The sequence below is a fragment of the Chlamydotis macqueenii genome, chromosome 20 (genome assembly GCF_036417535.1).
Source record: "Chlamydotis macqueenii isolate bChlMac1 chromosome 20, bChlMac1.mat, whole genome shotgun sequence".
Taxonomy (NCBI): Eukaryota; Metazoa; Chordata; class Aves; order Otidiformes; family Otididae; genus Chlamydotis; species Chlamydotis macqueenii.
Genome location: NC_141575.1, coordinates 2,702,020 through 2,726,872, shown reverse-complemented (window position 1 = coordinate 2,726,872; position 24,853 = coordinate 2,702,020). Strand labels below are relative to the sequence as shown.

The 24,853-nt window shown below is 43.6% G+C and overlaps 2 protein-coding genes across 4 annotated transcripts in view; one reads left to right on the top strand and one right to left on the bottom strand.

The window, feature by feature from the left end:
* CNTRL (centriolin) overlaps nt 1–7,154 on the top strand; it is a 35,725-nt gene extending 28,571 nt beyond the window's left edge. The window contains exons 34-43 of the mRNA XM_086763595.1: nt 118–275; nt 519–592; nt 1,246–1,434; nt 2,371–2,596; nt 2,899–3,104; nt 3,405–3,545; nt 4,502–4,777; nt 4,895–4,957; nt 5,522–5,725; nt 6,094–7,154. Coding sequence (XP_086619721.1) covers nt 118–275; nt 519–592; nt 1,246–1,434; nt 2,371–2,596; nt 2,899–3,104; nt 3,405–3,545; nt 4,502–4,777; nt 4,895–4,957; nt 5,522–5,725; nt 6,094–6,228 — 1,672 coding nt within the window. The 3' untranslated portion in view covers nt 6,229–7,154. The remainder of the gene's footprint in view (nt 1–117; nt 276–518; nt 593–1,245; nt 1,435–2,370; nt 2,597–2,898; nt 3,105–3,404; nt 3,546–4,501; nt 4,778–4,894; nt 4,958–5,521; nt 5,726–6,093) is intronic.
* An 862-nt stretch (nt 7,155–8,016) lies between these two features.
* Nucleotides 8,017–24,599, bottom strand: RAB14 (RAB14, member RAS oncogene family). 3 transcript variants are annotated; one of them, XM_086763696.1, is made up of 8 exons: nt 24,387–24,594; nt 16,361–16,419; nt 14,960–15,013; nt 13,239–13,416; nt 12,206–12,272; nt 11,278–11,365; nt 10,896–10,926; nt 8,017–10,122 (listed from the first exon to the last, which is right to left on the bottom strand). In XM_086763696.1, exons 2-8 carry the CDS (start codon nt 16,410–16,412, stop codon nt 9,945–9,947), a joined length of 648 nt encoding a protein of 215 aa, XP_086619822.1. In that variant the 5' UTR covers nt 16,413–16,419; nt 24,387–24,594; the 3' UTR covers nt 8,017–9,944. The 3 variants fall into 3 exon arrangements, with proteins under 3 accessions (XP_086619822.1, XP_086619823.1, XP_086619824.1); XM_086763697.1 differs by lacking the exon at nt 14,960–15,013 and having other exon boundaries at nt 24,387–24,599; XM_086763698.1 differs by lacking the exons at nt 14,960–15,013; nt 16,361–16,419 and having other exon boundaries at nt 24,387–24,597.
* Nucleotides 24,600–24,853: the final 254 nt, after the last annotated feature.

Below are 24,853 nucleotides of genomic sequence, written 5' to 3'. Positions count from 1 at the left end.
TCTGATGATTACTAGGTAGCATCTCCTTGAGCTGAGAGAACTTCTACTGAAATGCAGCTGTTTGAGTTCTCACCAAGTGCTTCCAACAAATAGAGAATGCGTACTCACATTTTACAGAGACTTAACTGCTACTGAAGATAGCAGCAGAACTGCATTGTCCAATGTAGAAAAAATGGAATTGGACGTTAAAAACCTGCAGCAGGAGGTAGATCTACTGAACAAACAAAAAAAATCACTGAATGGAGACGTTGTTGTTGTACAGAAGGAAATTCAAGGTAAAGATGTAATACATTTTAAGATAAGTTGTGCTAAAAGAGACACTTTAACTGCACTGTATTGATACTAAATATCCAACATGCTCAAACATCTGCAGGCAGAAAGTATTTAACGTGTCGAAAAGGTGGAAATGTTAGAAACTGCTTTTCTATTGTTTATTCTTCACTTATGGAAAGCAATAATTTATTTGTATAGGTATTTCAAACTGCTGATTGAAAATCTGTCACCAAATATTTTTCTAGAAAAAAAGGAAGAACTAGAAACACTGAAAAGAGAGTTAAAGGACTCCAGGCAACAGCTTCAACTAGTAGAACAGGTTTGTTTTAATGAAATACATACTTTCCAGGGTGAGTAGATGGTTACACAGAACGGAGGGGTGACATCTCTCATCTAGGCACCTAGCTCAGAATCAGGCGATGGAGGAACAGTGGCTATCAGCCGCCCTGTTCTGCTGGATGGAGTGCTTTGGACTACAGGAGGTACCTAACCAAATGGAATTCCTGGCTTGGGTTTTGTGTGCTAGGCAGCAACCGGCATGACTCCGAGTCAGATTGTTATTGCCAAGTTGGAGCGGGTTCTTTTTTGGCTTTGTTTTTGGGTCGTTTGGTTTGATGGGGGTTTTGGGGATTTTTTTTTTTTTTTTTTTGTGTGTGTGTGTGTATTTATTTGGTTTTGAATTTTTCTTCTTTGTAGAAAGCAATCCAGACACAGCAGCAAAATCACCCTGTTAGGAGGAAGATATTGTGGGGTTTGATTTTGGTGGTTTGGTTTTGTTTTTTTGTTTTTTTTTTTTTTTTCTTTACCTTTTTATCTGGTGGTTCCTATTGTGTTAATTCTCTCAGTGGCTGATTTAAATGGCGGGTAATCTTCAGCGTGATTAGACGTGATCAGTTGTGTTCTCTCAAATGCCAGAGAGCTGTTCCTCTCACCAGCTAGTGATGTCACTTGCTTTTATGTTTTATATTGCAGGATTTGAAAAATAACACAAGGCATCAGGATGAGTTGCTCAGAGAGCAGGCAACCCTGAAAGAAGATATCCTAAAGTATTTAAGGAAACGTAAGGATTGCCAAGAGAGACAGAAGAAGAGGGAGAACCAATTGCAGCAGCTCCAGAAAGAGATTGAAGAGAAAGAAACAGAACTAGCCAAACAAGAAGCGGTAATACTGCTGACTTGCCTCACTTTCCCGTACCTCTATAAATAATGCACATCACCGACAGCGAGTATTGCCTCATGCAGGCAAAAACGTTTTGGGGGCAGCTGTACAAATGATATACCAGTGCTTTAAGAAATGCGAAACCTCATTTTAGTGGAATAGCAGTAACCAAAAACCTTCAACATCCAGTTATATTTTAGTGTGTCACAACAAAGGCCCGTCGTCTTACACTGAACTGATCGCAAAACTGCTGCAAAATCAGCAGTGACCGCTGAGTGGAGGAGGGGCTGAGGGAGTGGAACACCGGGCAGCGTGGTGTCTTGGCTGCTGGTGATGGGGTGCGGAGATGGACTGGTACAGATTATTCTCTGTAATTCTGTTTTGTCGGCTGCCAAGATACAGCAGCAGCTGGATGTAGTTCAGAGAACTTCTTCCCGTGCTGTTGATTTCTCTTGGGAGGTGAGCAGACTTGTAGAGTACCTGAAATGCTGCAATGGATTTCAAGTGAAACAAATCAAAACTTAACTCCAGGTGCATACCAGAATTCCAAAACTAAGCAGAAAAAATTCTAGGGCTTTTTAATCCTTAAGTTTCCTTTTGGTTTTGAGTGGATCGCTATTGGCAGCAATCCTTCTGCAGGATTGCTGTGCAAAGCTCATCAGCTGTTCATGAAAACTAGGACTTAATTTTACTACAGGAATATATGATTAACTTAGGTTGGCTGCGCGGTTTCAGTAAAGTATTAACCGAAAGAAAAACTGAGGGAGCTGTGCTGGAAGTGAGAGGGAAGAAAAATTCAGGCTTCTTTTGTCAGTAGGGAGTATTCGACTTCAGTTCCTTCCAATTCATGCTGCTTTAAGTTGTAGAATGCCTTTGGTTGTTGTATTTGTTCTCATTGAGTTGGTACTAGTTAAAGCTTGGTGGTGGGTTTTTTCACAGATTCTTCATCGCCTCAAGCAAAACTCAGAGCATGAAGGAAAAAAACTGGAAGAATGTACTGCTAAAGTGAAAAATCAGAAAATACTATTGGAAAAGGAGCTAACGGATCAACACAAGAAACTGGAGCAGGCAATAACGAAAGTAAGGCTGGCGGAAGAAAACCTCAGAAAGCTGGACAAGGAGGAGTCGCAGTGCACAGCACTTGAAGAAGCTGTCAGAAAAAGCAGTAAGATTCATTGCACAAATAACGAGTTCTAAGTCTAATGAAACCAGTGAATATTTCTGTTAATCTCGCGTGGTTTCTAATGCAGCACCTGCATTGACTCTCCAGCCTTAAACTGACTTCCTCAAAGAACTGAATTTCTGAAGCCAGCTGGTGTTCCATCCCCTCTCACCTTGTGTCAGTGTTTTTGACAAACCCTTGCTTAGCACATTGATGTGTTTGAAAAATACCTAATGTGTATGAAATATGCCAAGGTACTTACATTTCTGCTAATCAGGATTGTTTTTAAAAAATGTTAATTACAGAACATCAGCTCTCAGAAAAAGAATTACAATTGCAACAAAAAAATAGAGAAATACAGTCTCTTCAAAAAGAACTGGAAGTCTCCAAATCTGAGCTAAACCATCTCCAAGATCAGATAGTGTCAGAGAGGAGAAAAGCAGAGAAAAAAGTCTTGAGTCTGAAAGAAGCAATGAAAAAGCACAGGATGCAGCTTGAAAGAAAACTGCAGGTAAGTCCCGGCCGAGGGGAGAATGGGGATTTGGGTTTTTCTAAAACTGCAAAATGAAAGAACAGCCGTTTTTTATTGTAGGGGGAACAAAGTAACGCAGTACCTTCCTGACTAGACAGAACTTGAGGCAACCAGACTCCGGCATTTCTAGATGGTGCTGCAGAACAGCTCTCCAGTTACTCCTGTTTAATGCTGTTTCTGCCTTTTTAACTTGAAGAAACTGTGTTACGTGGGTTCTCCTGATTCCCTTTCCTGCAGTGGATGCTCTCAGTGAAAGGCAATCTTTCTGCATTTTCCTAGGAACAAAAGCATGAAAACAAGTGTTTGCAGAGTGATATAGCAGCTGCTGAACAAGTAGCACATGACAACCATGAACGAGCCGAGCGCCTTACTAAGGAGGTTGGCCAGATGCAGCAGGACTACATGGATCTCCAAGCCCAGGTACAACCCAGCGGCCAAGTACAGGCGGCTGTGAGGGAAAGCGGTGTCTTCCAGACAAGTTTGTATTGTGTTGGCTTTGGATCTCCTCTTGTCCGCGGTATCCCAGTTAGAAATAGACCTGCTTCAAACGGCCATGCGATTTTCCCAGATCTGGGAGAAGTTCAGCTTTGTTAACAATCAGCAGGATAAGGCAGCTCAGTAATCTCGGGTTAAAAATGAACGAAGCAACAGCGGCCAGTCGGTCGCGTGCGTAGCGCTCGGTGCAGGGCTGCCGAGCTCTGAAGCTGTATTTCCTTCCTCAGACCTTGGAGGCCATGGTGGCCTGGCACAAGATACGTTGCAGACGCGCCATCGCATTTGCTGTCAGCTCAGTTCAGGCAGTGGTTCGCTCTGGCTCCTGTTCAGTTAAGGTTAGGTAACAGGAACTTGGCCTAACGAGAGTTGTAACTTAATGCAAATCACTAAATGTTATCAACGTTCAGAGCTACTCAGCAGGCACTGCACAACTTGTTAGTGCCAACCTGGGCCAGCTTTTTCTTCTTCTGAAGAAATTTTTTTTTTAATTTAAAAGGTGACTCCGTGTTGTCCGACTCCTCGTCCTTTAATAAATTCTTTGTAGATTGTTTCTAAGCCCTTTAACAATAGAGTCCTTCAGGTGAACGTTGTTAGCAGCTAGAAACCAGTCAAGGAAGACCCTGCAAGACCAGAGTAGGAGCAGGTTTACGTTAACGAGCTGTGCCTGGTAACTGTGCTTCCCTGTTACCATCTGAGGGGTTCACAGGCAAAGCTAATGTCAGAATTAGGGCTGCATCGGTCAGAGGCTTTGTGATTTCTGATTGCAGTAGTCAAGACAAACACTTCAGAAATAAGCCCTTGGTCAGTTACGCAGGAAGATCCCTCTGGATGGATGCATTTGTAATGGGACAGCAAAACAGTGAGACTGTTCTGTGATGCAGGTTAAAACTCAGGAAGACGTGGAAAAGAGACAAAGGGAAATAGAGAACACAGCAACGTTGCTTAAACTGGAAGTTGAAGATGAAATTAGGATGGGGTTCAGATCTTCAAGCCCATCTTCTCTGGAACCGTTGGAAGATTTGGAAGAATCTTCTGAAGTAGAGGGAAGTCAGCCGTGTGAATCTGATCACTTAGAGGAGACTGCTCCGTTTGCTGCTGCTGACAAGAGACTCCTCTCATTGCAAGAAAAGTTGAATTTTTCTAAAGTCTCCTTAATGGTAAAATGCTGTCCAAAAGTCACTGCTACCCGTGCCGCAGCTGGGCACGTCAGCATTGGCACCTTTAGCTGTAAGGCTCCGTTGCTGAATGTGCTGTTTTTGTTTTTATTCCAAAAGGATGAACAATGGCGTGGCGAGGCTCTCCGAGAAAAACTGCAGCATCGCGAGGATCGGCTGAAGGTAGCTCATCTCTTCCCAGTCGCGCTGCCGTGTCCCTTGGGTCCCTTCTAAAAGCGGTCGGAGCTGCCCAGGGGCGCGGGGGATCCTCCCCCAGCCCTGGCCCGTCCGCTCTGTACCCAGTGACTCCTACGGGGGATCTTTGGGTGGGGACAGTAAAAGCAAGCCTAGCAACTGCATACTCTATCAAGATTAATAATTTTAATTAACAGTTAATTGGATTTTTGAGCATTCCAACAAGATTCCCTCATTTATATCACGCTGTGGCATATTGGCCACGTGGCAAGTGGCAGTTCGGGAGCCCCTGTGATCACTTGAGGCACAGGTGCTGGCCAAGTTTAGTTAGAAACTAAACTCTCCCTTCAAGCAGGTAATGGTAAAGGCCGTAACTTATTTCAGACTTGGTGAGCTATTTAAAAATAGTTCACGAACGCGCTGCCCTCTGCCTGTGCTGTGAGACTCTTACATCACATCCCTCAAGGCCTGACTTTAAGGTCCTCAGACATTTAAAATACAGCCCTGAAAATTACACTGGCTGGATGTAAACAGAACTGCTGCTGTGTTTAGGCTCAGCTCCGGCAGTGCATGTCCAAGCAAGTAGAAGTATTAATCAGAGGGAAGCAGCAGACGGAAGGCACCCTTCACAGCTTGAAGCGGCAGGTGGATGCGCTGGATGAGCTCGTCAGCAGCACTTCTTCAGATTCGCTGTTTGTAGCCCAAAGCGCGCGGCTGGTGTCTCTTAACGATGGTCTGAATTCAGCAAAAACTCAGGTAATGCTCTACTGCGTGCAGGAATTCTGGGTTTGGGGGGTTTTTAATAGTTTTTAGCTCACTGGTAGTATGTTACAGCCACGTGCTTGCCATCTTAGGGGCACAGCAGGGCTTTTCAGAAGGGAGGGTGATGGTACTTTCCAACACTTTCCTACTCTGGCAGTAGCTAAGGTGGCTGGAAGGGCAAATTTTCCTCAAAGTTGTTGGGTTTGGTGGTTTGGTTTTTGTGGTGTTTTTTTTTTTTCCCTATGTCTTACCTTTTTATTTAAAATCCAGATTTTTCTTAAAAAAAAAAAAAAAAAAGAGATTAATGTGTCTCTCCTTACTGAAGACCTAAATTTATTACTCACTTTTACTGCTTTTTCTAGGCCACTCTGACAAGACTCGCCTGCTTCCCCAGCAGGCCAGCCGGTGTTCCGGTGGTGTCACAGACACTGCATTCCTGCTCGCGAGCAATTTCTCGGGAAAGCCCGGAGGTGAGACACAGCTTCAGCCCCGTTTGAACTTCGTACCAAGTCAAGGATGTCTTGAAAGCTGAGGCTTGTGGGCGGCAGTAGCCCGGGGGCAGGCGTGGGTTCTCGGTGTTGTCCCCTCCCAGTGAAAGCGTTCCTGTGGTGGGTATCCTGGCTCTCGGTGCTGGTTTGGCTCTCGGATGTGCGTTTTCAAACACGTTGGTCAGAGCTGCTTGTAAACTCTCAGGTGACATGGAGAAATGACTACTGTCTTGACCAACTCAAATGTTGAGGTACTGCTGTCCTTGATCTCTCGGGGACGCTCTTCTGGTTTAGTACCGGCCTAGCCTCTGTCTCAGTTCCAGCTGGTTACAGTACTGGCCCGGTACTCATTCTTTGATTTAAGTTAAAAATCTGTTACTTCAAGAGCTGCTGTCCATGAGAAGACAAGGTTTGGGCACGCCTAGGGCTGCCCCAAGGCAGCTGCCCACCAGCGGGAGGTAAGGCCCCACCTCGGGCAGCGCCCGCAGCGTGGGGCAGAGCCACCTGCCAGCTCCTCTGGGCCCGAGCAGCCCCTCGGGCCTGCGCCGTCCCTTACCGCCTGTAAAGGCTCTACCTCAGCGTTCTGTGAGCCTTTCCTGAAGGGGCATTTCCCACCACTAGCCAACGGCTGGCTCCAGGGCCTGCGCTCTGCTGTGAAGTTTTTGTACAACTGAATTAACTGAGCTTTGTGTAAATAAGTTTGGGGATTTTTTTTTTTTTTAAAAAAACCCTATTTGAAAGGTGAATTTAAGTGTGCCCAAAACAAATAGCTTCTATTTAAGTGTAGGTGTTTGTCAGTTTCCACTCTAAAGAAAACTTGTAACAAGGAACACATGGGGCACTGACCTGTTGTCAGATGCATGGATGTTTTAAGTACAATTATTTTGTATTACTTCCTCAATCAAAATAAACTTCAGTGACTGACGCTTGCTGTATCTATGGTTGGCTGTTTCGTCCCTGGGGGGGGTTGGTGGGGTATTTCTGGTTTTAGTTATTTATAGTCACACTAGAGCAGCAGCAGGCTCAGCCCGGTGGCTCCTGTGTGCAGAAAGTGAAACTTGTCCAGCCAGGCATTACTGGAACTCGCTGGCTCCTGGTGGTAGGCACGCAACTGCATCGCTCTCCTGAAGCACACGGCTATGGCTAATGGTTTCATAATCAACATTCCAAGCACTCCTGAGTCATAGTGGAAAAACTGCATTGCAAAGCCTTCCAGCAGCAGAAGAAAGCACAACGAAATACAGAACGCAGTACCATACACCTGGAGAGCATCTCTGCCCCCCCAGCAGCACGCTGCCACAGCGCCTTTTCCCAGCCCCTCTCCCCTTTCCCTCCAGACAGGCTTTGACATCATTCCCACCGTTAATACAAACCTTTTCTGGACACCAAGGGCTAGCTGTCACAGTTCACGAGTAGTGAACAACCCTAACCCACCCTCTAGATCTTCAAGAACGCTTTTGGGCTCTAGAAGAGACTGGCAGCCTCTTGGGAAAAGCCTGTGAAGTTTTTACCATGGTAAAGGCTAAACTCAAGGAGTTAGGGCACAGACACCATCACTACAAAGAGCTCTTGCTTAGTCTTGGGTAGCATTTGCATTCCTCTTCCACCAGTTTAACCAGATGCTTTTCTGCAGAAGCACCCACAGGCAGCTTTCACAAGCTGGGGCTGCAGCAGATGGAAAACAGCCTCAGCCCTCAGAGTGAAAACAGCACCAGCACCATCACAGAGCCGCCAGGAACAAGAGCCTTACGCCACACTGTAAGCAGAGAGGGCCACAGCAAATAGCACCAGCCAGGGTAGTTTATCTAGATACAGGTACTTTATTTACAAATATTTAGATTAATAGCATTGTTACATCAAATGAGGAGTACAGCAGTCCGAACAAATCCTTTCTGTGACAGAAACAGTAAGACCCACTGTAAGTTACTCGGGGAGTAGGGGTATTGCACCTCGCCAAGCCGTAGGCATTACAACGTTTACTTCACCGACATCATGTCAGCAGCAGGTCATGGTCCCTGGGCAAACCCTTCGTGGTGCAACCTCGGTCTAAGCAGGATGCAGCTGTAGATCTACTCAAGAATATTAGTTAAAAAAAGGACTAACCAGACAAAACAAAGGGACAGCGCACAAGTTACCCAAATCCTATTGTCTGCACATTCCAGTTTTGGCTTTATTTAACATTGACTGTACAATACTCTGGTACCACTGTTTACTTACAAGTCTGAACATTGTATAGTTTTAGTGTCTAGAGAGGGATTTTAAGACTACTTTGTATTTTGAACGCTGCAGTAAGACCAAAGCTGGACATCTGACCATGGCTCAGCACTTACCCCCTCCCCTTTTTCAACCCTCTGTGCTGTTTTCCAAGAGCAGTACTGGTGTAGAGCCACCCGCCTGACAGCACAGCAACACCCACAGCTCAGCAACACCCACGTGTGCAGTCACCACTCCAACCCTCCCCTTCACACAGGCGTTACAGGTTGTGTCACCCCACAAAGGATGCACTCCAAGGCTTGATGAAAGAGCCCAAGCCTTAAAAGAAACCCTCACCCAGGACTGTTAAAAATACAACAGTAGCTAAAAATCCCTAGAGAGCATGCGCGTTGTTCCGACTGTCCAGTTCGGCCTCTGACCATTCGAAAAGTTAAAGGTCTAGAAGCGTAAGATGTGCAAGAGAACCAGCCTTTGTATAGGATGCAAGGCAGGTGATGAAGCCCAATAATGCAAAACGCTTACAGAAGAGAAAAGCAGGTTAGCACACCGCTGATTGCACAGAACGGGATTAATAAAATGGCATAGATATACCACAGTGCAAAGATGAAAGACAGATTCCACTAGTGTTAAATTCCGCATCGGGATTAGAGCTCCCCCGGCACAACGCCCACTGGCGACACAAGGAGTTAAGCCTATGTTAGTGAACTGCAGCCACACCGATTCTGCGCTAACGGGGCAACGTGGTCGCATACAGGTCGCACTGTACAAACCGGGATTTTCTTACATACCGTGCTAACGCCAGCGATCATTTTCTTCATTAAAATCATATACACAGGATGTATTCAACTGTTAGCTCAGTTCCTTCAAATTTTATACATATTTACGTTCTGTTAACAAATGTAAAGGATAAAAGTGGCAAAAAAAGACGTAAAGCTATGAGCACAAGAATGAATGGATTGTTTCCCTGTGCAAGTTGTACGCTCCCGCGCCAGCCCACCCCGACCCCCAGCACACACCACAGGGAATTCTTTCAACAAAAGCACATTGTTACAGAGCCCCTTGCTACCATCGGAAGTCATTTCACAGCAAAAACTTATCCTTTACTATGGACAGCTCTAACAGTTAGAGGTGGGGAAGAAAGGCCAAAGAACCATAAAATTAAACCGTACAAGACAAAGCCCTGCGAAAGTGTAAAATCATGAGTCCAGCATCAGTGCTCAGTTTAAATTATGGATCGGTGACACTATCACAAGGACAATCAAGGAAAAAAAAAAACAAAACAAAAAAAAAAAAAACTTCTAGATTTACCATGCAGGAGAGGTTTTATTACTCTACTTGCCTTTGATAACCTGATTACATCTAGAGTTGTTTAGCAGTTTAGTACTGTGTTAAACTTGTCTCAGAGTTTTAATTAAACCCAATAAGATGTACAGAAGACAGGGAAGCAGTCAAAAGCACCGCTTCCAACAGACAGAGGTGAAAGGTCAGATGGAGCCATCAAACAGAGGTCACTAGCAGCCACAGCCTTCTCTCTGGGGCTGGGGTTCGCTGGTTAGTCGCCCCCCCTGCGGAGCCGATGGTTTGTGCTGTACGCCCGATTCTGCAGCATTCAGATCCAGGCTTCCGTCTTGGATGTTCTGGTAGATTTTCTTGGCAGCCTCCAGGAACGCATCCTCGACATTCTCTCCGCTAGGAAGAGAGCGGCAGGAGTTACTTAGGTTACACTGCAGCAAAGCAACGCAGGTCATGGAGGCAGCTGGCTGGTCACCCTTGCTGGGATCTGACAGGCCACCAAGTAGCAGCAGTTGCTCCCCCGCCCTCTTACACGCAAGAAGAGTTTACAGGACTTCAAGCAGACATCATGAAGCTTGATGACCTGTCCTTGGGACAGCCTTTGATAGGGCAATTCACTCCCTATTAAACCTATTAAGACCAGCCAGGAGTAATAAAAATAAATGGCAAAACACTGAGCAGCAAAGGCATTGAGCCACACGCACAGAGCAGTTTCAGAAGAGGCTGAAAGACAGGGGAGCTACTATTAACCAAAACCTTTCGTTAAAGAGTCCCATGAAGACGGGTGCCAGCTGGAATCACATTTACTACTGCCACCAGAGGCCTATCCCCAGTGTTCTGACAGGCCTACTGCAAGCACGGTGCGGCCATTCCTCTCAGCAGCCAAAGGGACTGGCTGCTCACTACAGAACTTGCTTACAGCTCGGAACATCCTGGGAAAGGAATGTCTAGTTGGGAACCACTCTTACCCACACGTACACATTCTGCACTCAAATGATGACTTAAAACCAAAGCAGTTCAATTCAACAAGTCTTTGCCAGAAACATAGCCAGAAGTCTCATTTCCAAGCTTCACTTGTAAAGCCCTGCTATACCTGAACCCTATGGCTTTACTAGTCACAACCAGTATACTCCACATCTGAACCATTGCTCTAGACAAAAGTAACTTACGTTTTTGCACTTGCTTCAAGGAACAGTAAACCTGTTCAGAAACAGAGGTGTAACAGTCAGTGCATGATACACAGCGAACAGCTCTAAGTCAGTTGCATTATGACCTTTGGGTTACATGCAAGACACTACGTAGTGCTAAACAGTATTTTATGATTAAGTTAAAGCACCAGTACACAAGCCATTTTGTAGAACTAAGCCTGGCTTAGCTCTAACTGTGCTGAGGCCCAGAAGTTTGTACACATAATGATGCTACTTGCAAGCTTACACTTCCGAAGTATCAATAATGAGGATTCAATTTAACATCACTATCTTGTAGGAAAGTTAACAGCTCAAGAAAAAAAAAAAAAACCAAACCAAAACAAAACAAAAAAACCACACACACCATTTTCTTCAGCAAATTGTTTGGCTTCTTCATATGTAACATCTCTCTGTGCTTCCAGATCTGCTTTATTTCCTATGAGGATTATCACCTAGTTCAGAAGAGAGAAAATTAGTCTGGGAAACACCTTATTAGCTCTCTCACTACCACTCTGATTATTAATAAGACAAAAACCCAAAAGGAAATATGCAGGAAAGTTTAATCGCAAAAGCCATGCATCTTCAGGAGAACACCGCTGTAGCAGTGTCCCCTCTGCAAAGTCAGGAACAGTGTCTCCAGTTGTCCCTTTCAAACGCTGTAGGGCCTTTCTCACGAGATGAGGTCCTAAAAAGCAGCAGTCCTACTCTTCCTTCATGAGAGCTGTACTCTGAACCACTTCTTGTACTTGTTTAATCATCTGCTAATGCAGCCAGAATCTTTAGTTTTCTTTCATCACAGCAGAGTCTTCCCATGAGCGTGGTGCTAAAGTATTTTACGTGCAACCAGAAAAAGACTGAAGGACAATGATTTTGTGGTACGGTCAAAGAGACACAGACGAACCTCCTTTCCCCATCCCTCCAGAAGACCCGGTCAGCTTTTGCTAAAGATCCAATTTATACTCCTTTCTAAGATGAAACAACATTTACCTCATTACTACCACTAAGCAAGAAGTAGTAACCAAAGTTAAGATTTGTCCAGAGTTAATCACAATTCTGCCTCCAACTGCTGAAAACAGGCCCCTGAAAGGCAAGTGCCACAAGACTTCTAGAAGAAACCACTGCAAAATAGGGACATGAGGAGCTAAGGGGCTCGGAGCTAAGTAGTCAAGAAAGCACAGGCAGCTTATTTAAGTGAGCACCGCTACCGCTGCAGATGCTTTGGCCCAAGCCTTCCACCTCTTGCTTAGAGAGATAAGCAATCTTGCTTTCAAGCTAAATAAAGTCCAACTTACAGTATTTGGATTGGTGAGGTTCCTTGCATCTGTCAGCCAGCTGCTTAAGTGATTATATGTACTTCTTCTGCAAAGAATCAAGTGAGTACAGTTTTAGCTATGGTATTTTGTAGAATACCAACGTGCCAACAGCATAGTCAGCATCCATTACCCACACTAACATCTGTCATCCCTATTCTTCTCCCCAGCCTCAAGACAGATAACGCAGCACCATCTTGTCTGGACTCAGACCAAGGTTCCAACTTTAAACCCACAGAGCAACTCATACAACACAGGTGGAAAGACAGACCAAATCACACTTCTAGCACGTGGCAGTTTTACTGTCTTCACAAGGACAACATTCAGATTGTTTTGCATAGAACACATTAAAGGATTTCCTGTCAAATACTCTTACAGAACACTGTACAGTAGAATAGCACCTCGTTAACAAACAGTGCATAAGATGATTTATGTTTTACTCAAGATTTAAGCAAAGAGAAGATATAGTTACACATGCAGAAAGAAAAAAAAAAAAGAAAAAGAAAAAGAAGTGCTTAAAGAATATCAAGAACAGCCTCGGGGAAGATAGGAGACATATGAAAGGAAAAAGTATTCTGTCGTACATCTGATTTCTTATTGTTTTAGCAGCATCTTTAATTTTCATCTATGAAAGGAAGACAGGAGAGCTTCTACGCAGCCCCGTTCGGCTGGAGGACTAGCCTGTGAAGAGGCTCAGAAGACCGAGTTCTCCAATGTCTGTTAAGCCTCCCAGTAAGAGAAAAGTCAATGTATTGAAGAGTAGATTTTAAAGGCAAAGCCAGTTCTTTAAACAACTTCAAACACAGGCAGTCAAGGCCTGAAATAGCCAGATCCTCAGGTCTCTCAGAAGCGCAGTTTTCCAAGAAAAGCAGCTCACAGAATCCCCTATGTTTAATTTTCAGCTCTTTAAATACTTAAAGGGACAGACAAGACAGTACACAAGGCTGTGGTATCCAAAAGGCCTGTCAAGCACACAGAGCTACAACACAAGACGTGCCAGTCAACAGCACCTTACCTGGTAATGTCATAGACCATGAGAGCTCCTGCTGCTCCTCTGTAGTAGCTTCGTGTGACAGCCCTGAATCTCTCTTGTCCTGCTGTATCCCAAATCTGTAGTTTAATTTTTTGGCCACTAACTTCAATTATTCTTGTGCCAAATTCAACACCAATTGTGTGGGGACAGTCTGCCATAACTGTCATGAAAAATAAAAGCAGAGATCAGATCTTTCTAGTACAAGGTCTCCTTGCTACAAAGATGTTACTATTTCAGTTTTCAGTTATCTTTACTAGGTTTTCAGTATTTAAGAAAGCATTTTTACAGCTACAGTACCCAAACTGTATCACTTAACGAGAAATAAAGTGAAGTATTTCCTGAATTGCTGTTAGTTTTAAAAACAGTTATAAAATTCCTTGCCTTCTCTGACGCATTGTATACTGATGCTATTCGGCCATATATATCAGAAGGTATCAAGTCAGTTGATTCTCAGTCTATCCTTGCAGAAACGGTTAACTATTTTAATGCAGTAGGAAAAGATAACTTTTAGGGAACTACCACGATACAGTTAAAAGACAGTAAAAAACAGCTTAAAAAACAAATATCCAGCTTGTTTCAGACAGGGTAAATAGCATGACCACCCACAGGAAAAAGCCAGTTTTGTAAGTAGGTATCAACACAGCAAATCAAGACCAAAACGGCATCTTTCTAGTTCTAGAAACTCATCTCAATAAGCTCATCTTTAAGAATGATCAGAAAATACAGAAAGGATGAGGACCCATTCAAGCTATCTACAGTTAGTGACAGTCTTTCAGTAGAGGTGTTTGGTGTGTTAGTTTGTTCAGTTGTACTGCTTGCACTTAACAGTGACAAATTAAGAACATAACACAGCCCTATCAAGAATACATGGCCGTATGTGAAGTAGCATTTAAACAACTGTCTGATACTGGATTTTAATTAAAAGCAACAGTTAAAAAAAAAAAGCTATTTCTACTAGAAAACAGAAATGTTTTCGATTGCTGCTTCTACCCACTTACTGCCACATCTCAAGTAGCACACAGTGAAGACTAATTTTGTACTAATAAATATCTGGTGACTTATCCATCGAGCGTGAGCTACATGGAAAGTCCCAAGAGCTAAAAGGCGCTGTAAACTCCAATGCAACATACATTGTTAGGAACTGAAGCTAGTTCTTAACTGGTCATGATAGCATACATGAAGAAACGCTACACTTGAGATAGACTGCAGTAAGCCTGAAAGACCATCACACAGGGCAGTCCAAGTGTTAGGAGTCACAGCAGCTACAGAGAATGACAGTGCTACTTAAGACTGCAAACAAGGAGTTAAAGAAAAATGAATCCTTTTTTTTTTCTTTTTGAAGTGCTTAAAAGCACTAAACAATGCCAACTGCTTGTGTTCAAGCTACACCAATACTGAAAACGCACACATTTCAGACAAGAAATTTCACTCTGTTCCATATCAAAATTCCCCAGAAAAGCTACAAAAACAGACATGGTCTTCCCACTCTCAGAGTTAGGACTGACTGAAGCAGTAGTTTTGCCATTACTACATTTTGTTTCCACATCTGCAGGAAAGTCAAAACAAAAATCTGACCAAGTACAATACAAACCCATACAAATTAAGACAGACCACATCATGCTCATGCGTGATGGAAGCAAAAAGGCAGGAAAGACGGATGAAACATACCAGTTAGAATAAATATTGTGAATTGAAATACTCACACTTCTTTTCTGTAAACTGATGAAGCAAACAGGACTTTCCTACACCCATGTCCCCTGTTACAGAAAGAATAGTTAAGGCTGACACCATATCATTGTTGCAACAAGCACATTTTCTTCATCCCAAACAACAAATGGTACAGAGACAGGCAGTCATTCCTTTCTCGGGCCTAGGGGGCAATGTTCCACACTGGCCACAGTCCTTACACTTAACAACTTGCGCGCTATAGCTTTGGTAACAGGGTTGCAAGCAAGAGTGGAGCAGAAAACCCAAAAGAGAAGTTAATCTGTATTACTGATTTTACAACTGTATTTCACAACATTATGAGAAACAGACCCGTAAAACTGAAGTGTAAAATACATCTTCTGAGTGTTTGTCCTGCTCCTCTCTTACTTGCAATTACTGGTAAGGACATCAAAAATACTGACAACCAACCAGAACACACCAAGGAATTGCTTCACTTCCACTGGTCCACTTACACAATGCCAATAGTGAGCAAGATCTTTTAAGAGCCAACTTTTCCACAGGCTGAGGCTGTCACAGCAGCCTGACTTGCAGACTATTACACTAAGATAGTAGATCACTTACACCTACACAAGATGATTAAGAATTAAATAACTAACAGCAAGACCAGTTCTTCCAGGACAGTAGTACATGCAATCAAGTGTATGACTCTAAACAGCCAAGGCAGCTGCAGCTAAAACCAACATTCAAACACAAAAGTATAGCCTGACAGGTTTCTTACCCTTCCTAAAGCAACAGATTCCAATTAGTACTTGTGACTTCAACATAGATTCTAAAACCTTTGAGACTAATGATGTAGAAGCAGTAAAGGTGCTAAAGCAAACCTGAATCACCACATCATCCCAGTTGTGGTGATCCCCATTAAAGTTTTTCTCATTTCCAACAGATTTAGCAATTTTTCTAAATACAAGCTTGACTTAGGGAGAAAGGGACCACCGGTGCATGTTTTTCTAATGTTTTTTTTCTAGTGCTATGCAGAGGGCCAAGCATTAGGGCCCTAACAGTGAAGATGTTCAAAAATACTGACGTATGTATGTCTAGAAGAACAGTTATTTTTAAGCGTAACTCAGCAATAAAGTGAACTCAGTACAGGCACTGGTACTTGCCCTCACTCCCGGTTCACCTGCCACCACTCACACAGCTCTAATTCTGTAGCACACAGAATTACAGTGGCACACAAAGGCATTTGCCTTTATATTGCCAGCTGCTAAAGCTTCAGAGCAAGTGTGAGGCACTGAGGGTGGACAAGGAACTGCTGAAAGAATCACTACTGCATAGCAAGTAGCACGCAACAGAAGTCAGAGAGCCAGAGGGTTTGGAGGTAGGCTGGCATGCACATACACGTTGACAGAAACAGGGACGAGCCCAGTGATACTTACCAATAATGATGTACTTAAAGATGTAGGAATAGTTGTAAGGTGCAGTTGCCATTGTGGCACTAAAACAAAAAACAGAACACATCAGAACTGCTACTTGTTCGCTAGACTCAATCCAATTAATCCAATTTAGTTCATATAAGTTAAAATAAATAAATAAATCCCTTAACTCCCCCCTTCCCCATTCTTTCATTCACAGTTCAAGTTTCTGTATACTTCCCCACAGTCACCGAATTTGTGCCAGAGACATTCAGCACAACTCCCATATCATTTGCTCTGAACCCCTGTCAGTAAGGCCTCCAAGCAGAAACATGCACTGCATAGTATTGACACCCATTCAGTCTTACAGAGAAAGACTTAAAGCTGTTGAAAAGCTCCAGTAGCGTCTTGCTTTGTACAGTCACTGAGTGGACCAGCACTCGCTAGCCAAATAGCTGATATATGAACTGAAAATAAAATCTGACTCCAAAAGAAAAATCTGAAGAGGTTTAACAAAACCAGCGATTTGGAACTACTGCCTCACACATTTGAGACTTGCAACAGGAACAAAGGAAGCAGTGCAGCTTGCATCAAAGAGCTAAGAATTACTTCAAAAGACAGCACAAGAATGCTGTAGTAGGCATAACTGGGGTCTGGACCACTACATGTCCATGTTAGAAAAGCGGTACAAGCCACAAATCAGACGTTCAGGAAGTTAGTTAACACCTCTGTGGCTCTGTCAGCATAGCAGCATTACAGCACGGTTTAGCATTTCTCTCCCTTCCCCATCCCCCAAATACATCTCACTGCTCTGGTAAGATTCACTTAAATTGACTCACTAATCTATGCTCTATAGTGGATTGAAGTTATAGTCAAAATTAGATTGGGGTAAGTACTTCCAACAGTCCAGAGCTTTCCTATGCTTTCCTAGATGTAGGAGGAGTTAGAACTGACTTCAGCTGTGTAAACCTGCACGGAGTAATAACTGACTTACCAGCCAACACATCAGTTAACTGGGATTACAAATCTATACAGACCAGATATTGTCAGTTACATAAAGGATGCAAAACGCCTGCTTTGGTCCCAGGTTTTAAATTAAAAGAGATACAGTGTGAGCAGTTAAGCAAATGGGAATATTTCTACTAGGAATTCACCATTTCCTTTTCTGCTCCTGCATGGCAGCTAGCCAGCCTTTAGAAAAACATGGTACTTCTACTAAAGAACACTGCTTTAGCCTAGAAAGATTTTCATTCAGTCATGTGTAATCCACATGACAAATGAAACCAGTACTGTAAAGAAATAAAAACATTGAAAGGCTTACAAGCCTGTAACTTCATTTCTGAAGAAGTATTGTTTCCTCAACCACAATTAATCCATAATAGTAAATTGCAGTCATGAGAAAGGTGACTGACAACAAATCTCATTCACAGTACACAGCCATCAGCCACCACTTCACACAGCAGAGGTTTAAAGCAAACGTTCTTATCTAGACCTTGGAGGGGGAACAGCTCCAACAGGCAGTTAAGAAGGGTTTACTGTGTGCCAGTCCCTGATTTGCACCTTGTCTCTCCTTCATGCTTGGCTCATGATATGGAAACTCTCAAGTCCTTCTATGCCAAGCAGTATGCAAAGCATCCACATACACACACGCTCTGTTCTATTAAACCAAGTTTAATCCAAGATAGTAAACAAAAGAATTTTTTACAGTAATTCTTGTATATGTCAGCAAGATAGAACTTGACACCAAGTGCTGCACATGTTCCAAGAACAGTCACTTCAACCAAGAAAATTTTAAATGCAACTCTTTTGCTGTAGGAGAGTGAAATCTCATGCGGCCATCCCACACCACCTTTGTCCTCCTCAGTCTCTGACAAATAACCACTCAGTGGACAGTTCACTTCTTACAGCTGTACTGGGTAAGAATCCACATTCATGACTGGAAATGCACTGCTCTTTACCAAGCAAGCCAGCAGCTTTACTGCCTTATTTCCTGGAAGGGGAAGATTCCAGAGTCATAATATCAGTTTCAACATGTGCACTCATTTTCAACACCAGCAAATAAAGACAAGTAACTGTTCCATACAGAGTTCAAAACTAATGTGTCACTGTGGAAACATCCAGTACTTCAAATTTTCTGAATTATCTTCACACATTATATTCTTCCTCTTCCCCAGCTGATCCCAACAGCAGAAACATTCAAACTGAGCATCTTCTGATCCAATCCACTTGTCCTTACAGTATACTTAACGCACCACTTGCTTTCTAAGCCAAGCTAGGAGGACTACGTTCACGGCTCAATTCAGTTTGATAGCAGACAAGGTTGCACTGGAGGATTACGAGGTATGTAAGTGGAAGTAAAAAAAAAAAAAAAAAAAAAAAGCAAGCAAGCTTGAAGAGGCCAACTTATACATGCAAGTACTTCAGGAGGATGGCATGAACTGTACTAGTTCCAACAGAAAATAGATGAGTGCTACAGCCACAATAAAGGCAGGCGAGGACACTGAGAGCACTAATGTGTATGTAGTTTGGAAGATCTATGGTGCATTCTGAGGACAGTTGTACCTAGTAACTTACACTGTTTAAAAAAAAAAAAATAAATTCAACATCATAAATTCCAAGATAGGGAATCACTCATGTGGCTATGAAATCTGTCTTGCAGAAACCTAGGTCACCCTCTCTTCCTTAACAATATCAGTTGGCTAAGGAAGACTAAGTACTCAGAAATACTCAAAGTTGTTTCATGTTTCTGAGCACATGACTTTACAATATCGCTGTATGCAATAAGTTAGGGGAATGCGTCCTACTACCCAAGCTCATGAGCAGCATCACTGGAAGGTGAGGAAGACTTTAAAATAACGGACAAACTTGGAACTCTGTGCAGGCTGTATCACAAATGGAATTTGAGGCGAGTCTCTTAACTAGAATCTTTACTGCTAATACACATTTCTGTTTATTTGACAGACTGTTTTTGCTTGCTAAGATACCTTCATTTTCATTACACTCTTAAAGTAAAGAAGTCTAGCTATGCTATTTCAATATAAAGAAACTGTCACCGCTTTGTAACACAGGCATCAAAATCAGTTCTCACTTCAAAGTGAGAGTTAAAAAAAACAAATTGTGTGCTTGGCAACAAAGTTTGCTAAGGCTAAGAAATGAGTGGGAAGGAAGGACTAACTTAAGCCACGTCTCATTGTTAAAACTTCATCCTCATTCTTACAGTGACATTAGGCCCCTAAAGGAGGCGAGAGATACCACGCATCCCATTGTGCACAGCCAGACCTAGCAGGCTCTCTCTCTCCACAGCTTAAAGAACCATATTAATACCAGTACCAATAGGGAAATTCACTCATGAGTCTAGACCTTCTCTTAAGTCCCGGAGAGCTGCTAGAGAAGTCACTGCGTCTGACAGACATAAGTCCCGAAAGCTTGCAGAAACACATGTATTAAGTTTAAACACAATTTCTAGAGCTAAACTGAAAAATAAAGCAACACTTTCGTATTACATTTATTCAAAGGATCATATAACAGAAAACACTCTGAAATATTCCAAATTACTACTAAAGGTCAGGAATCTTTTCACAAGAACAGATGAAGACTTAAAAAAACCCAACCAAATAACAAACTTGTAGACATTCAAATTCCAACAAGGATTAGCACAAATTCAAATTGTACTCAGATCTTGGAATAAAAACTGATATTCCAGAAGGGTTCTGTGCTGAACAGGAAAGAAAAAAAAAAAATTACAACAAACTAAACACAGAAGCCATGGTGAAAATTCAGCCTTACAAAACTTACAATCTCAGCATTTACTACAGATGAAAGAAGGAAGTCTAGACAAGAATAGCGCACAACAGGATCCAGTAAATACAAAATTACTAGCTACATGTTAATGCAAGAGGTGAACACAGGTTAACAGCATCAGCTAACTCTAGAAACCAGAGTTCTACCTCTACTTCACAGCCCTCTATTCCGGACACGTGAATCTTAATAATCCCAACATGTGGATTTGGGGTTTTCCTCTTGGGAGAGAAAGGAGGCAAGAACTAGGACCAAGAAAGTTGCACATAAGTATATGCAACTTACCTTCAGCCACTGCTGACAAAACACAATATGACATCCAAGTTACCCAACTGTGAATTTACTGTTAACATAAAGTGAAAGAAGTTTAGTCCAGAAGCTTGATCTACCTGCCATCTTTCTTCCGGGAAAGCCTGCCAACCTAGAACAAGGTTTGGCTCCCTTCTCAGAGGTAACACTTCCCCAGAGTTGAAAGCATTACTTCAGGATGGCAACCAGCCAGAGGAGCATGCTTCACTATACAGAGATTCCTGCTAGTTTCAAAGCCTGCACAAATAATTTCTGTATTACAGTTAGGACTAGAAGTTTTAAAGTGAACAGTGTCACTGTAATCCGTTTTCCATTTACCAACTTCTCCCTTACAGGCTTTTTAAAAAGTTTTTTTAAAAGTTAAAGATTATCTTAATGAGATACTAGTGACACCTACATTTCCTCCTCTAATCAGGAAGTACTACTACACAGGTATTTTGACATCTCACTGAAGCCTTATTTCAGGTATCAGCATACATCTGAACAAACTGAGATAAGGTTGTTCTAGACACACTGCCGTAACATTCTTTATCAGAATAATGTAACTGTAAATATCACATTCATTCCAGCTTTCCTGAGACCCATGCAGTTCCTTCTAGCTCAACTCAAGGACATAGTCAACTTTAACTCTTCACTGGATATCATTTGCACAGAGAAATTTCGTAGCTTTATGCTCAGCAAGAAGCAGGTATGTCACTGGAAGAGACTAGAACCTGTATGCAGAGGTTTTATTAGGCACTGCACATGGTTAATACAATCAGCTGGCCAATCCATACAGAGACGGTATCTCTGAAAGTAACTATCAGCTTCAAACTCAAGACTGTCTAATTATTCCACATTCCCCGTAAAAACCTACCACTCTGCAGCCAGAGGACCACTGTTCAGTTAGTCTGAAGCAAGAGGCATTGTGTATTTCATCTGGCTATGCAGATTTTCTTTCAGTTGTTCCTCAACGATATGCAACAGGAAAGGATCGCACAGCTGAGGTCCAGTTCCCTCCTATAAAATGCCATAATATCACTCCTTTCATAACCGGAACAACTTTTAAAGAGCTGTCTAACTGGTACCTTACTTCAGAAGGCTGCTACAAATACAGTCTGCAATTGCTTCAATTGTGGTCTTCTGTAAATATCACACCATACTGGAAGGTAATGATATTTCTGTTATCAATTAATACACCCAAGCAGTGAATTCCCATAAGTCTGTTGCCCATAGCAAGCTATGAGGTCTGTTACAATTAAATTTCACCATAGTTCTATGACTTCCAGCTATCAAGGACATTTAGGTCTTCCTAAACACGTAAACATCTCAGCCCTCTTTAAGACGACTGCCTGATAGCCTCCCTGGTCTGCTTATTTATTTATCTTTGAAGGCTTGTCTTTATAAAGCCCTCTTCTGAGACTGATCCCTGAGAAGTCTCATTAGCAGTCTGCCAGCAGCCCAATACTTTCACATCTATCTGATGACATTACTTGCTGCTGGCCTGTTCCTCACTCATTTTTCAGCTCTTCTAGAGTCATCCTCTCCAGCCTTCCCTATTTGGATTTCATTAAAGTATCTGATTAGCACAAGACAGTAAATTTGGCTGAAGTGATCTTTGATCATACAGCAACCCAGGAAGCTTCTTATGATCTGCTGCTGAAGATCACTTTGCATTTCCTTATTATTTCCACGTCCAGTTATTCTTTCTCTGAAAGCACACATCTGCATCCTACTGGACTCAGACTAATAAGCTTCAGCTGTGCAGAGCCCTGCTTCAAGCTGTTCTTCAAGAAATGCATTTGCTATATTCTTTAATTATGTAAAACACCTTAACTCAGCCTGAGGCCTAGTAAGTATTTCTAAAGACTCCACAGGCCTTTACTTCTCTTTCTATATGAGAACTTTGACTTTACTTATTTTTAAATCCAGGCTATGTATCATACTAACTTCACTTATTATTTTCCTCAACAGCTATCCAGTCATACACACATTGCACTGGTTATCCTTTTAATGGTTTCACATCCTGCTCCATTAAGTTCCTCCATTTTGTTTCCCAAACTTCCTGCATTTACATGCGCACACCTCATTTCTTACTAACCACACCCTAGCACCAGAGCTACACGAAATGTCGCGTACCTGTCCTCATCAGTAAGAGCGCTCTCTCTTATGTCCGTTCTCGCAGCTATAGTTCTTTATTTATTTGTATATCCTCATTTATCCTATTTTCCTCTTCCCATAAAAGAGTGTAACCTGTAGCATGTGTCTGTCTTTGCAGCAGGAGAATCAAGTTCCAGAGGTATTAGGTAAGTTTAGGGATAGGATATACAGAAACTGGAAGAGTTTTGTTGTGAGTCTAACAAATCAGAACAATATGCAACCGTCTGGAGCCATCATCTTGGAGAACACATGATGTCACAAACGCATTTTCAAACAAAATTAAGTAAGGTCTACCTCCTTTGCTCCAGAAAGATACTGCAAAACAAGAACCAATCATGAGCAGGTTCCATTAGATGCACAGGAGTAAGCAAGTAACTTTAAAGAGATCTATGTACATTTCAAATCCTTGTACCTCCAGTATAACAGGTTTGTTTTCAAACTGCTGTCGTTCATAGGTTTTTTTTGTTGTTATTCATAAAACGGAAGAGGAAAATACAGGCTTCCTCCTTCCACTCAGATTTGTGACATTTTCAAATCCCTACAGGAAGCCAGCAAATTCCTTTTTAATCCATATTAAACTATGTGATATTTAGTTATTAAGTCTCCCAGGGTTGGGATTTGCTTCCCATTCCTTACGTAATGCTCAAGCACAAAAGACCCTCAACCCAAACCACGCTAGAAATCAATCCCAAACCCAACGCATTCCATATGATGAAAAAAGGAAAAAAAAAGAGCAAAGTTAGACTTCTGACTCGGAGTTGGAAATTATTTAGGATACAGACAATCTGAACAAATCTTGTTCACAAAAGGGTACTTCTATCACTATGAAAAAGTGTCATATAACATAGAACCACTCTGTTTCAGAGGCCTAGAAACCAAAGTCCACATCAAGTAACCTCGACAGCAGCAGAGCCGTTCCCAGAGAGAACTCAATGCAGACATCTCTTCCTGGCTTTACTGCAAGGATAAATCAATACTATTTTAATTCAAGACAAAGCTACCCACAGATGTTACAGAAACCTTAAGAATGTACTGCAAATAGCAACAGATAACTAGGTGAAAGAACAGAACTTCATTCCTCTATTTAACCCAAAAAAGCACTGAAAAAAAGAAAACAGAGAACAAGTCTACAATACTTTTGTTACTTTCTCAAATAGCAAGTGGCATTCCCCTCAGCCCTCACAAAAGTTGTTTTTCTGTCAAAGCTCATGACAGCACAGGTCAACATAAGGACCAAAAGCAAAGATAACACTGCACATCGGCCATATACACAGTGTAACATATACACGCAGTGAACACCCTACGTGCAACTGCAACGATCAGTAAAGGGGCACACATACATATACACCGCATGTGAGCAAGTACTTGATGGTGGCGTGTTACACAGGGAGCATGCAGCGCAGAGGAGGAACGGGAGGCGGTGGCGACAAACAGTGCAGCAGCGGCCTAGCTCCTGCCCAGCCAGCCTCACCCTCCTCGGCCTCAGGTGGACCAGCGACCCCCTCCCCTTTCTGCCTGCCGCCGCCAGCGAGGCCGCCCAGACCCGCCGGGGCCCAGCCGCACAGCCCTCGGAGGGGGGCAGCTGCACGCTGACCGGGACCGCGGCCCCGATTCGGCCCCGGCTCCCGACAGCAGCAGGAAGAAGTGCTGCCAGCCGAGCCGGGAGGCTGCCGGGAGTCTGCCCCGGCCTGCCGACGAGAGGGCGGCGCCCGAGCGGAGCCCATCGGCGGCCGAGCACCGGCGCGGGGCCTAGTGCTGTAGGCCCGGCCGGGCGGAGCGGTGCCCCTCCCCGGCTCCCCCGTACCTGGGCTCGGGGAGCGGGTGGCTGTGCAGCGTGGCTCTGTCGGCGGCAGCCCAGTCTCCACCGCGGGCACTACAGGGCTCTGCTTCAGGCTGGGCAACGGCCTGGCCGGGTCTCCGCCTCTCTCCGGGGCTCCCTCAGGCTCGGCTCGGCTGCCTCCACTGCGCCCCCATCACCCCCCTTATCCAAGATGGCGGCGTCCCTCGCACGGGGTTTCCCTCCCACTCTCGACGGGCGCCGCGGCTGCACAAAGGTGGGCGCGAGAGGCCGCGCCGGAACCAATCGCGGAGGCCGCGGGGCGGGGCTGGGCGGGGCGCGAGGCGGCCGCGCACCCGCGCTCCCCGTGCCTGGGCGCGCGCCGAAGGGCGGGCGGGAAAGCGGCGGGGCGGGCGCGCGCACCCCCCCCCCCGCCTCAGGCGGTGCCTCCTCCGCCTCAGGGCGGGCCCGGGGCGGCGGCTCGGCCCCGTCGG

Bases quoted from the DNA above. Each gene is read 5' to 3' on its own strand.
- RAB14 (XM_086763696.1), bottom strand. From the start codon at position 16,412: ATGGCAACTGCACCTTACAACTATTCCTACATCTTTAAGTACATCATT. The intron at 13,417-14,959 runs GTGAGTATTTCA...TTTTCATGACAG, and splicing joins TCAGTTTACAGAAAAGAAGT to TTATGGCAGACTGTCCCCAC. The intron at 10,927-11,277 runs GTGTGTGTGGTT...GTTTCTGAACAG, and splicing joins ACAATTTGCTGAAGAAAATG to GTTTACTGTTCCTTGAAGCA.